Source organism: Peromyscus californicus, unplaced genomic scaffold, assembly GCF_007827085.1.
Source record: "Peromyscus californicus insignis strain IS unplaced genomic scaffold, ASM782708v3 Scaffold_7__1_contigs__length_154581171, whole genome shotgun sequence".
NCBI lineage: Eukaryota > Metazoa > Chordata > Mammalia > Rodentia > Cricetidae > Peromyscus > Peromyscus californicus.
The window spans coordinates 136,182,006-136,196,158 of NW_026294595.1; the positions used below are offsets into that span (position 1 = coordinate 136,182,006).

Below are 14,153 nucleotides of genomic sequence, written 5' to 3' on the forward strand. Positions count from 1 at the left end.
TTTATTTTTTTTTCTATTGTTATCTTGGTTCCCAATCCTCCATTCTTCAGGCCCTAAACTTTAGTGTCATCCTCTATCTCCCATCTTCAACCAGGCAGTATATTTTGTCTTCCTACCTTTGGGGTACATATAGAATATACACCATGCTACCACCTTGCTCAAGCCACCATCACCTGCACCTGACTATTGTTGTTGCCACTCCCTGTACTTTTAAAAGTCAAGTGATGTCACTCTCCTGCCAAGTCTGTCTGTGTCTCCCTATCCTATGCAGAGTGAAGCTCCAAGTTCTCTCATGATGACTAAGGTCACCTACGGCATGTAACCCTGTTACTCTTTGAATATCATCACCTGTAACTCTACCCATCTCACCCTGCTCTGGCCTCAGAGTACTATGCTCTTCCTTGAGCGCGTCAGGTGTTTTCCCACCACACTGCCTGCATACACAGTTCCCTTTGCCTGAGACACGGTTCCCTAGAATGAACATTTGGCTTGCTCTCTAGCCTCCTTCTGTGTTCACATATTTTCAAGTCCTTCCTTGAGTACTCTAGTACATCTGTGTCTTGTGCCTCAACCCAGTTTTAAAATATTCATTATGCTTCCTTCTCATCATGTTCCAATATCTGATTGAATTCATGATAGAGCATTTGTTGTTTATGGTTGGTCTCTCCCCTTTAGAATAGGAAGTGCACAGGAGACAGGAATATTCTCGTTTCACCTTGTCTGTGATACATTCCAAGAACCTAGAATAGTTTCCAACAAATAGCAGTAGCAGATGCTCAACGAGTCTGGATGGTATGAATGAAGGGAACCTCTTCTGGGTATGTCTCATGGACACAGTCCAACACACACTCCTTTTCCTCCTCTTCTACTCAGCTCTGGTCCATACTCACCCCTCCTCTTCCTGCCTTTCCATTTTGGCCAGGTGCTTCCTGGATAGCTGATCACCTAAACAAGCTACCTGCCACCATCTGGGACGTCTTGTCATCAACGTCCACATGCAGCTGCTCCCTGAAGTTTGTGGACTTCACACTGGAAATGATTTCACATCTGGTCCAAGTTCTGCTTCTATCTGGCTATTTTCTCTGCTCAGATCTCCTCTTCAATTTCTGAATACAAGCTGTGTTTTCTCTTTAGTCTCTGATTCCCATGTCTGTATTCTCTGGTCCTAGACTCCATTTTCTAATACAAGTTGGAAACCTTAGGACCACCCCCAATGTATAGCAAAGTTTTTCTAATTATCTTGGAACCCCTGGATGCTGCAAAGGGATCCAGATGACAGACTAGCTAAGGGCTATCAGGACCAGATGAAAGACCAGCATGGGTGGTGCTCTGGGTCTCCACTTCCTCCTTTAATATGCCCAGATCCTCCTCCTTCATTCATTGAGTTTGTACAAAAATGCTATTGGTAGAAAGGATCCTGTCACTTAACAACAACAGCCTCATTCTGTCAGTACTTTAGGTCCAGGCTCCTGAGCCTGGCATAAGAAACTTCTCTGCTGACTGAACCCTGCTGTCTTTCCTAGCCTTACCTCACTCTTTCTCTCCAGATACAGCCTCAGTGTACTAGAACGGAAGCTGACTGAAAACAAGCCTCTACACATCCATCTGTCTTGCCTTTGCCTCTACTGTCCCTTCTATGTAGAATGCCTTTTCCCAGCCATTCATCCCCTGTATGACCAGATCTCCCCTGCCCGCTTCAAGGTCCAAGTCACCTTCCTTTTGAAATCTTCCCCCACCCTCTGGGTAGAATTAATTGCTCTCTGCTCTAGGTCAACATGGCACTTCATTGCTGACCTCTATTATAGCACAGCCACATGAGCCTGGGATAACTCACCCATCTGTCTCTGTAGCAAGACTGGCAGCTCCTGCAAGGTTGGGATTATAGCTCAGCCCCATTTGGAAAAAAGAATTATTCCCACCCAAGGCCTATGTAAGGCCAGCGCTCACACAAGAGTGCACTGAATGACTTTGCTTTCCTTCAAGGCACTGAAAAGACTCATGTAAAACTTTGAAAGGCCACCTTCATCTCATCTACCCTAGAATAGCTGTCTTGCCACACAGTAGTGGTCTCCAGAGACTGTCCCAAGATAGTGTCCTATGTCTTAGGTGTGGGGAAGTGTAGACATATGATGGTTGAAGATAGAAGACCCAGAGGGGCTAAGTCATGAAGTCAAGGCTTAGCTGGGTGGTCAGGAAGCAAAGTTCCTAGGTTCAGACTCCATTTTCTGCCAGCAGAGACCACGGCCACATGGCGAAGAGCCTTTAGTGCTGGTGCTCAGTGTTGTGTGGGATCTTGATTTTCTAAGCTCTTCATGATTTAGAGTAAGGCTATAGCCAGTGTCTGAGGCAGGGACAACAGGGTCTTGCCATTGGTATAGTTTGACAAAGCCTACAGCCAAGGGGACTAATTTATGGGTGTCTTTGGTGAAGAATTTAGTGGGAGATTCAGTGAGCAGCAGAATGAGTCTGCCTGACATTCACTGTCTGACAGTGCCCGCCAGTGGGGCATCGTAGTTTCCTCGCAACCCATCATGACTCACTGGTACTCATCAATAGCAGTCCCACGAACCCCTCCTACCTGAGCAGAGTCCATCTCATTCAGCATCACCACAGAGGAACAATTATAATCGAACACCAGCCTCCAGAAATCTGCCACCGTGTTGGGTAGAGGGTGCTGGGTGACCACAAAGGCGGCAGGCTGCTTGTGGCTCTGACAAAGGAATGACACGGAGTTAGTCAAATACATACCCATCAGTGATATTCCGATCATGATGAGGCCGGGATGGCTGCCAGAGGCCCTGAGCCTGCCAAATAGATCTCACATAGCACCTGTCTGCTCTGTTATCTCTCAGTGCCCTGGCGGCAAAGGGGACCTTCTCATAATGAACACATTCTCCTCCAAACTAAGACATTTCATTAGGAAAGTGTCACTTGGATGGGGATTATCCAAATAAATTATTTATGTCTTGGAGCTCAGCAAATCATCATTACAATATGAAAGGAAAGATTTTGGATGCAGGTTTGCTGTGCTGCTGGCCAAGACACCTCTTGGGATATCAGGGATCCCACAAGTTCCTGTGCTTATAATGCTGAGATTACAGGGATCATTTCTGTGTCTGGCCTGGATTGAGGGCTGAGCTAGCCTGGCCAGAGGTGGCATTGCACCCTTTAGCCAACAAGGTGGTAGAAGGCCGCCGGGTATTAGAGTCATGTGGACCTGAGGTTCAAACCCAGTTTTGGCCCTTGAAAATTATGACTCACCCATCTGTTCATTCATCCAGCACTATCCACCCATTTGTTATCCATTCATGCTTTTAAATATCATTGTGGGGAGTCAGGTATTAAACACTGGTGGATCAGTGGATGGTTTCAAAGCTCAGACTCTTTTCCTGGAAAATGCAACTCAAATCTAAAGGGATGACTGTCATACAATGAATGAGATTTGCAAGATAAAAATAAATAAAAACACAAAAAAATCAATCAAACAAAAAAAAATCTTGGCAACTAGGGCTGGAGAGATGGCTCAATGGTTAAGAACACTTGCTGCTCTTCCAGAGGACCTGGGTTTGGCTCCCAGAACACTCAACATGCAGCTCACAACTATTTTTTAACTCCAATTCCAGGGGATCTGACACCTTTGGGCTCCATAAGCAGCACACTCATGTACGTGTGCATACCCACTTGCAGACACAAACACCTATACATAATCAAAAACAATAAAAATAAACCTTTTAAAAAAGCATTTAAGGAATTGCTCATCATCCCTAATCATCAGGGAAATGCAAATCAAAACAACTCTGAGATACCACCTTACGCCTGTCAGAATGGCTAAGATCAAAAACACTGAAGACACCTTATGCTGGAGAGGATGTGGAGCTAGGGGAACTCTCCTCCACTGCTGGTGGGAATGCAAGCTTGTACAACCACTTTGGAAATCAATATGGCGCTTTCTTAGAAAATTGGGAATCAATCTCCCCCAAGATCCAGCTATACCACTCTTGGGCATATACCCAAGAAATGCTCAACCACACCATAAGAGCACTTGTTCAGCTATGTTCATATCAGCATTGTTTGTAATAGCCAGAACATGGAAACAACCCAGATGCCCTTCAACTGAAGAATGGATAAACAAAATGTGGTACATATACACAATGGAATACTACTCAGCAGGAAAAAACAATGGCATCATGAGGTTTGCAGACAAATGGATGGATCTAGAAAAAATCATCCTGAGTGAGGTAACCCAGACTCAGAAAGACAAACATGGTATGTACTCACTCATAGCAGGATACTAGACATGAAACAAGGATGAATTGTCTGCTACTCACATCACCAGGGAGGCTACCCGGAAAACAGGACCCCAAGAAAGACACAGGGATCGCCCAATGACAGAGAAATGGAATGAGATCTACATGAACAGCCTGGACATGAGTGGGGGTAATGAAAGGCGAGGGTCGAGGGAAAGAGAGCTTGCGGGAGTGGGAGATCCCAGCTGGATCAACAACAGAGAGGGAGAACAAGGAATAGGAGACCATGGTAAATGAAGACCACATGAGAACAGGAAGAAGCAAAGTGCTAGAGAGGCCCACAGAAATCCACAAAGATACCCACACAACAGACTGCCAGCAATGGTCGAGAGACAGCCCGAACTGACCTACTCTGGTGATGGGATGGCCAAACACCCTAATTGTTGTGCTAGAAACCTCATCCAACTACTGAGGGATCTGGATGCAGAGATCCATGACTAGGCCCTGGGTGGATCTCTGGGAGTCCAATCAACGAGAATGAGGAGGGTTTATATGAGCGAGAATTGTTGAGACCAAGGTTGGATAAAGCACAGGGACAAATAGCCAAATGAATGGAAACACATGAACTATGAACCAATGGCTGAGGGGTCCACACTGGATCAGGCCCTCCGAATGGGTGAGACAGTTGATTGGCTTGATCTGTTTGGGAGGCATCCAGGCAGTGGGACCAGATCTTGTGCTCATTGCATGAGTTGGCTGTTTGAAACCTGGGGCCTATGCAGGATTGTTTGGCTTGGCCTGGGAGGAGGGGACTAGACCTACCTGGACTGAGTCTACCAGGTTGACCTCAGTCTGTGGGGAAGGCTTTGCCCTGGAGGAGATGGGAATGGGGGGGGGGCATTGGGGGGAAGGTGAGGGGGACGGGAGGGGGGAGAACAAGGGAATCCGTGACCGATATGTAGAACTGAATTGTATTGCAAAATAAATTAAAATAAATTAAAAAAAAAAACAGTAAGCAAGTTCACTGCAGGGGAGAAATACTCTTGACTTAGGTTTTCTTCCTCAACACCAGCATTGTGGTTGGAACACAATAGACACAATCACAGCACAGCACTGGTGAATACCTTAATTTCCCCCGTGTTACAGACAGAGACACTGAGGTCGGGGGGGGGGAGGGTGAGGGGCGCAGGGGGACGGATGCCCTGTGTAAGTCTGGAAGCTTCAGTTGGGCCCCACATGCCATACCACCTCAGGAAGAAGTATTTCGAAGGATTGTGGGGGTGTTTCTACTTCAGCAATAGCTTGTGAAATCCAAGAACCAGCCAGTGTTTCAACACATTTGCTAGGTAGCTTGTCCATGTGGGAATCAGAGCTATTGTGCCAGAGTCATGAGTCAGAAGGAAATGGGGAGAGAAGAGGGACAGAGACCTCAGAGATAGCATGGCAAGGCCTTGAAGACATGTCTGTTATGTCTACACTAGGGATTCCTGTTTCCTGAGGCCTTCTCTTAGCCAGTGGATGATCTAACAAAGGGTATCAGGGACAGACTCTTTAAATATCTCAAACATTTCCAAACTTTAAAAACTAGATCCAGGCTAAGGCTAGTGAGATGGTTCAGCAGTTAAGAGCACTGGTTGCTCTCAAAGAGGACCCGAGTTCAATTCCCAGCACCCCATGGAAGCTCACAATTGTCTGTAATTCCAATTTCAGGGAGTTGCAGGTACCAGGAACACACAACCTCTTTTTGATCTTTGCAGACACACTGATGGTGTGCAGATATATAGTCAGCCAAAGCATCCATACACAAAAAATATAAAATAAAATTAGAAACTCAGGCTTTCACGACAGTAGGCACATGGTCCTTGGTGTCACCGTCTCAAAGCCAGTTGACTTTGAGCAAGTGATGGAAATACTCTGACCCTTGGTACATCTCCAAAAAAATGGGGAGAGTAACACTCCAGGGCAGAACGAGACAATGCAAGTCCAGAGCCCAACATGGTGCCCGACATGCAGTGAATGCTAGTTTTCTTTGCTTTCCTTGTCTCTGTGATAAATGCTCTATTAGGCCAGCACGCCTGACAAAGTCTTATCTGAAAATATGTTCGAGATCTGCGCTCCTGCCGGGTTTCAGGGATCAGCCAGCAATCCATTTCATGGATAACATCATCCTTTCCCAGGGGAAACATTAAAAATTAACCCAGAGGACTTCATATTTTTCTGCTAGAGGCAAAGCTGCTATGGTTACCAGATAATGCACAGACTGGGCTGGAATACAGATAAGGAATTTTTTTTTTTAATATAAGAAAGGCAAAGGCCTCAGTGATGGCTCACAAGAGAAATGCCCCGTGGACAAAGAATACAATCAGAATCAGAGCTTGGCAGAAGGCATTTGACTCCAGGCAGCATCTAACCTACGAAGTAGAGGCCAGGAGCTTCCTTGATCCTTGTTCTGATGAAGAAGGCAGAGAGAGAGAGGATGCTGGGGCAATGGGGGATAATGGTAGGAGGAGCTTGGAAGTATGGGTATACCTTTGAACCATGTCTACACACACACACACACACACACACACACACACACACACACACACACACACGGGGGGGGGGAGAGAGAGAGAGAGAGAGAGAGAGAGAGAGAGAGAGAGAGAGAGATCTTAGAAGGCAGCCCTAAGCTAATATCAGAAGTCTTTCTTCCTCTTTGAGAAATTCCAGCTACTTAACATGATCCAGACATGGCTCCCTGCTTCTGCACTCAGCCAGGTTTCATAGAGAGTGTAAGCATCTGTGAGCCAAAGCCAGGGCAGGTTTTTTGAGAACTTATCTGGGTATCGACCTTATATTCCTTTTTTGTTTCCAAAACCCAGAACACTTGCGATAATCAAAGGTCAGGGAAGTAATGGCCTTGGTCCAGGAAGAGAATACTCTATTATCTAGCCTGTAACTTAGATAGGAGGACCACATGGGCTGGATGGACATGACCTCAGAGTGGGGAAGAGCAAGGACAGGAACCTGGAATTGGCCATCCTCCATCAGGCAATGATGTTCTGGTCCTGAGCCTTAGGAGGCAAAACGCCTACATCTTCCTGGGTCAAACAAACAGGGGAGGGACAATAAATGGATGATAGAGTGGGAACTAGGAATTCTAGTTCTGTCTCTAGCTCCCTGGGTTACCCTGAGCAAGTCTTCCTCAGTCTGGCTTAGTCTGTCCTGCTGAAAAGAGCATGGATGAGACTAGAATGTCTGTGGTTCATACCTCTGGGATCATCTGCATATCCTGAAGGTGTAATGATGATAACTAGAAGATGCCCAAAGACTCAAGGGTGAGACATGTGAGACCGAGGCATGGGAATACTGGGCAGGACATTTCCCTAACTTCAAACCAGAGCAGGGAATGGTTCCCTTCTTGGACATGCTATTGAAGAAGCAGAGGATGATACCTTAAGGGCCATGGTCCGATTCCCTTCTTGATCCTTTTAATACTTCCAATCAGCATCATTTACTGAGCATCTAGTGTGTGCTATCTCCCTCTTTGCTGTTGCAAAGGAGTTATCTGAGGAACTAAATGGGATGTTCCAGCAGGAACCCCAAGATGATGTACCGCATCTTATCTCCTGAGGTCTCAAATTCTAGGGAATGTGGCCAGAACTGAACTTCTGGCTGAGAGTCATTTTTGTGGGAGGTAGAAGCATGCAGGTTAGAGCTATTGACTTGAGCTGTTAAGGGAATTCTTTTTTCGGCTTTTGATTTATTCTGTCCACCTTCTTTGAGCCAAAGAGCCAAAAGCACACAATGTATCTGGGTTTAGACATGAGGCTTCTGGGGAGGGGGAGGGGGAACCATGGTCTCAAAGGCCAGCAGTTAGAAGCAAGATGGCCGGTAGGGTCAGGGCTCTGGGATTCAGCCATCTCCACCTTGGGAAAGAGCTTTTTCTGTAATGGCAGCCAGGAGTTTCCTGCCAGGGCTTAACTTACATCCATCAATGCTGCGTTGATGTAATTGCTGGATTCTCCATCTACTGAGATGAGGAAAGGTAGACAGCGGTCAAGAGGCAGGACATCCATGCTCCGATTCTTATCATGGTTCCGGGGTAAGAGCCCGATGCTGCAGTCCTCAGGCCTCACTCGAGGTGTCACGATGTTGAGTGTCTGTGGGGGCACAAAGGGGAGTAGAGGAGTACACAGGAGGCTGTATCCAAGCAAAGAGACGGATATCCCAGGTTAGCTTAATTTACCTGTCTTTACCCTCCAAGCTTGGCTCTACCATTGTTTTCTCCAACTCATGCTTCTCCCATGACAGAGATATTCCTTTCTATCCTGTGTGCAGCTACAGGACTTCTGAGCTAAGAGACTTTGCCAGGAGCTTTGTGACACCTTCAAGATGCCAAGACTGCAGGGGCAGCATGCCCATGCACAGGCTAAGACATGAGCTGACAACACCTGCCAAACATTTGAACTGTTGTTCAACTGAGCTAGCACAGCATTAAATGAGGGCCAGTCAGAAGGGCATATGGCAGGGAATGGGGCAGAGAATCCCTAATGAATGTTAAACACCACTGGAAGTGCCATGGAAAGAAGGAAGTGATTTTTCCAGCACTTTTTTCAGTGATAAAAGTGTCTCAGTTGTAGGAGGATGGATGGATGCTTAGGATGTGCTCTTTAGGGTGGATAAGGGACCTTTGTGGGGGCAAACTAGTAGGTCTACAAAATTACAAGGCTTATGCTCTGTAGAGCAAGTTCTCACCCAGTTAGGGACCAGGGCTGTTCCAGCCAATAGAGCAGGTCCTGTGTGCAATGACCAGGGTTCTGTGCCTTTCATCCCTCTGTCACTTGGCATGCTGTCGTTAAGACAATAAAGATTTCTTGTTTAAAGGAGTTCTACAATGTCAGCCTGATGGGAATACTGTGAGCCTGGGATTTGCTTGTTTCTTCCTGCCCAGTTCTTACAGATCCATTGCTCAGTTTTTGGCCGTGGGATGAAGGTCTGAACTCTAGCATTTTACTCAGTGATCTATGTCCAGGTCTTTAGCTTTCTACTCAGTCACTTATATCCGGGGCTCTCAGACCAAAGCTGCAGTTTTGACCGTCCTGATTCCAAGGTGTGAATCTGCCATGTCTGAGCTATGCTTTAAGATGGCTAAGAGCTTAACATGAATATAGATAAATGCCCCTGAGATCCTGTTAACTTGCACGTTCTAATTTAGTAGGTCTGGGTGGTGCCCAACAGTCTTCATTTCCAACTAGCACCTAAGTCCAGATGATGGGTTTAAAGAACTTGTGGAGAAAACACTGGGGCTACAGTCCCTCCAGAGTTTAAGAAGCAGGAAATCCACACCAGCATCAGTGTATAAACTTCTGTCCATTCCACAACATCAACAAGAATTAACCAAGACCTCAGTTCAATAGCATAATCACAGCACAAAAGCAAGTGTCAGCCATCATTGAGTGACTGGCTAATAGTTGCTAATGACTGTGCAATCTGATGGTGTGAAAAGCTTTCCACAGCTGCTGGGCACAGTAGGCTGAAAGCACACATACACATCAATCTCACCAAGAAAGGCCCACAATGTGCATTAAATTGCCTGGGTCATTGCTATAGATTGAATGTACACATCTCATCACACACACACACACACACACACACACACACACACACACACACACACACACACACACATGCTACTATACCAGCTCCCAACAGGGCATATGAGGAGCGGTGGGGCTGTGGGAAGTAATTGGATCACCAGGGTGGAGTTCTCACGAGTGGGATTAGTGTCTCTATGAAAAGTTACACAAGTGTGTGCTCCTCTGCTTTCCACCATATGAAACCATAAGAAAGCAGCCACTCACAAACTATGTTGGTGTCTGAGCTCTAGATTTGCTGGCTGTTTGCTTTTGGGCTTCGTTGCTTCCAGAAGTGTGATAAGCAAATGCCTGCCATGTAAGTCAGCCAGACTATGGAAATTTGTTAGGACAATCCAGAGCAGCTAAGTCCCTGAACCTCGGCTTTGCCCATACCTGAAACTCATCTTTGATCTGGCTGGAGTTAGTCTGGGGATCCAGCCTGCTGATGTTGTAGTAGAGAGAGCGGAACTCACACACAGGGATGGCGGTGTTGCCGCAGAGGCATGCTTCTAGGATGGCATCATGCACAAACACATACTGCTCCTGCAAGGTCAAGGGGAGGGGAAGAGTGCTTCAAGTAAGAACAGTTGTCTGTGAGCATTTTGTCCACATCGAATGAATCTTGTAGCAATGAAAAAATGATATGATTTATTCTGCAGAATCCTTAGTTTTTATCCGTAACCCAAAGGTCTAAGTCTCCATGTTTCACAGTGATTGAGCTATGGTGCATTTTGCCCTTGTATACGATGGAACAGCAGAGCCACTGATAAGAATGAGAAACTCGAGAACATGTCATTGCAGTGCTCTCTATGTTCTGCTCACATTTCCAGCTTTCATCCAAAAGCTGCTTGCTACAGAAACCCTGCTCTCTCTGCAGAAAGCTTTCTTCCTACTTCCTGGAGCGTGTTTAGTATTCTCGTCCTTTGTCCCCATCCCACTTTACACTCAACAACCAGAGTGTCTTTAAATCTATTAAGCATAAGTTTATTGATAATTCTGGGTCTTTATAAGTGTTCGTTGGGTAAACATATTTTTTAAACAAAAATTTGACCCCTTTAATTAAAGTGCTTAATTTGAATGTATCATGATTCATTTATATTTAAACACATCTCCATACCTGACAGTGAGGGCCGTGTGTCTGACTTTACCTAGAGCAACTGCAGTCTACAGGCATGGTCTTAAGCACAGATAGCACAGTCATCTTGGCTCTAGTGTTATAGGCCTGGGAATTGGCCTGTGGGCTGTCTCAGAGCCCACAGTAGAGCCAAGTGTGCTAAAGCTTTCAATGAGCATCTGCAGGGACTGGTGTACCTAAAGTCATGGGTATGTCACTTTGCAGGGTTGATAAGCATGGAGCTCCCATGGGTTCTAGATATGCTAGGACATCCACAGCCTTTACTAGAACCAAAACATGAACTCATTGCAGGAACAACAACCTAAGGCATGAAGGAGTAGGATAGACAGAAAACTCAATTAACAGGAGAGTGAGTGGTTCAGGACAAACCACGTGGGCTTTAGCCATGTGAAGACTTAGGTATATAGTTTCTCGGTGTCCTCTCCACTGATAGAATGGAGATGTGAGTAGGAGCTATATCACGAGCTGTGAAGAGTAGGGAAAATATCCTAGACATAAAGAATATGCATTTCTTGGCTCACTGTAGGTGACAACAATTCAGACAGCCTTACTTACATTATCCTCAGGCATTGGGCTCTCCAGCTAGACAGACAGGAACCTGGGCATCTGCCTTTTCTTGAGGGCAAGGGTTGTATATGTCTCTCCAGGAATCCTCAGCCTCTAGCTCAAGTCAAAGTTCTCAAGAACTTGGGGCTGGAGAGATGGCTCAGTAGTTAAGAGGACTTCTGCTCTTAAAGAAGACCAGGGTTTGGTTCTCAGCATCTACATGGTAGCTCACAACCATGGTCACTCTAGCTTTAGGAGATCCAACAGGGTCTTTAGACCTCTGTGAGCACCAGGCACACATGTGGTGCACTTACATACATAACACTCAGACACACAAAATAAAATAAATAAATCTAAAAAGTGCACTTTGTTGGTTAAGCCATTTCCATCAAGGGCTGACTGGGTACATACCATAAGTAACAATACTTCCTCTTCCTCTCCATCCCTTAATCCAAGGATGGAATACTTTCTCTGACAACTGCCATTCAGTCTTACTTGGATGACGGTAGAGACAGAGGACTCAAGAGTTATTGATGCCAGAAGTTCCTGTACTATAGACTCTCAGGATTGGCTGGGATGTCTTACCAGAGCAGGCTATACCGTAATTCTGTACTAATACTTGTGCAGGCACGTCCTTTCTGCATAACTTCTCCACTAATGAGCCTCTGTCCTGCCATGCTTCTCCTTGGCCAAGGTATCAGGAAACTAGCTGGTTCAGTGCCCCAGGACTAACCTCAGTCTGCACCAGGTTGACCCTCTGTGCCCGGAGCTCACGCACACAGTTGAAGATGTCCACCACCCCTTCATTCTCAGCCATGTCGAGCATGGTGTCAATGGCAATGAAGCAGCCAGTCCTCCCGGCTCCAGCACTGGAAGAAAAGTTTGGTATGTGTCAGGGCTCTTAAGGTGGGACGAATTATGGTGACAAGGCCCCTACCACTTAGCCCTGTCTCAAAAGCCTTGTTGAAAGGCAGTGTGTTGCCAAAGACAGATAGGATGATTGGAAGCCTGAAACTCCTGGGCTATGCTGAACAAGTGATCAAATTTTTCCTTATTAAATGGGAGAGTAATGCTTTATCATTGGGGTTGTTTTGGAGGACTTATTTTATTGCACTTATTTAGCAAATGTTTATGTAGTACTTACAAAGTAACACATTGTTGTGCTTTACAAATTTGCTTATGGGCTTCCTTAGGAGGTGATAGGCAAGTTTCTTCTCCCATTTCATGGGTGAGAAGATGAGACATAGAGAGCTTACAGCCTGAGCTCATAGAGATGGCAAATGGGAGAGCTGCGAGTTCCCCCAGGCAGTCTAGAATTTCTGCTACCCTCCTTAATAAGATTTATAATGTGGAATGCAACATTTCATAGTAGGTGTTCCTGTAGGCCCCTCATCTGATGGATATAGTCCGGGGGTACAGTGTAAAACCCTTATCACACTTATCGATGCCTGGCATACTGGAGCCTTCCGAGTAAACATGTCTTTTCCCTCTCTCCCCCCTTCTTTTATCCCCTATTTTTTTTTCATATCAGCAAATAGTTTGGTGGATGGAAGCCAGAAGAGGACAGAGGTTCCAGAGAAGACGTGAGTGAGAGAGCAGAGACCAGAGAGCTCTGAGCTGTGTCAAAGGCAGAGAGTTGATCTGGTGTCCCCTATTCAAGGCCTTGCAGTTGACCCCCTTGTGCTGGCTTCTTCAGGGTCACAAGCCAGACACATCATCAAACTAGAGCCGCTGACAGCCTCGAGACCCTCACCAGGCACCAGGTTCCCTGACTTATAGTCAGTTTCTGATTACTGACAAGCTTTACTAGTCCAACCTCAAACCAGACACAAAATGGCAAGAAGATAGACTCCACAAGACCCCCTGGAGCACAGTCAGATCTCCCCAGATCAACTCGGGGTTATAAGGCAGTAGGGCTGAATCATAGAACCCTGGCCTGTATTGCCCACCGTTTGGGAAGGGAAGCAGCGCAGACTGTCAAGGAAGCCCACATTGGTGGTGGTTTCACACTTTACTTACCCCGGGGAAACTAATGTCTTTGTCTAACAATGTGGAAATCAAAGGAAATGCAAGGGGATGGATGGAATAAGATGCAAAAGCAACATTGGCTGATAAATCCAAGAAGCATAGGCCAGCAGGGACCCACACGTTAGTGATCTGGAAACCAAACCCCTCGGAAGCAGTCTTCACTGATGATAAAACATCATGGTTTGAACTGAGTGGAGCCTGCCTTATTCTTGCCTCAAAATACCTGTCCCCAGTGTACTCCAGACCTATTTAAAAAGAACTCAACAGAATGGGTTCTGGAGCCTGGGAAGAGGTCTATTAAAAAAATCACTCATTCATCTGTTCCCCAAAGCCTCATCCTCAATGTATCACATGGGAATGACCAGCATCACTAGTTTTCAATCTAGGCTACAGTATCAGAGAATATGGTGCTGGTGACTGTGAGCCTCAGTTTGTGCCTCTTAGAAGAGTTTTTGAAAGGTCTGAGCTGTGCTTCGCCCCCCCCCCCCCGAATAAAACAGTAGTTAAGCATATGCTATTTGAGATCCCTGAGATTAAATCTTGGCTCTGTTACTGACTAGCTGTGTGACCTTGGGCAAA

General features: G+C 46.0%; 1 protein-coding gene across 18 annotated transcripts in view; it reads right to left on the reverse strand.

Moving 5' to 3' along the window:
* Ptprt (protein tyrosine phosphatase receptor type T) overlaps positions 1 to 14,153 on the reverse strand; it is a 1,101,940-nt gene that overhangs the window by 17,217 nt on the left and 1,070,570 nt on the right. For all 18 annotated transcript variants that reach the window (XM_052726074.1, XM_052726080.1, XM_052726075.1 and 15 more), the window contains 4 exons: positions 12,280 to 12,415; positions 10,259 to 10,408; positions 8,216 to 8,389; positions 2,579 to 2,710 (listed from right to left, as the gene is read on the reverse strand). In XM_052726074.1, coding sequence (XP_052582034.1) covers positions 2,579 to 2,710; positions 8,216 to 8,389; positions 10,259 to 10,408; positions 12,280 to 12,415 — 592 coding nt within the window. The remainder of the gene's footprint in view (positions 1 to 2,578; positions 2,711 to 8,215; positions 8,390 to 10,258; positions 10,409 to 12,279; positions 12,416 to 14,153) is intronic.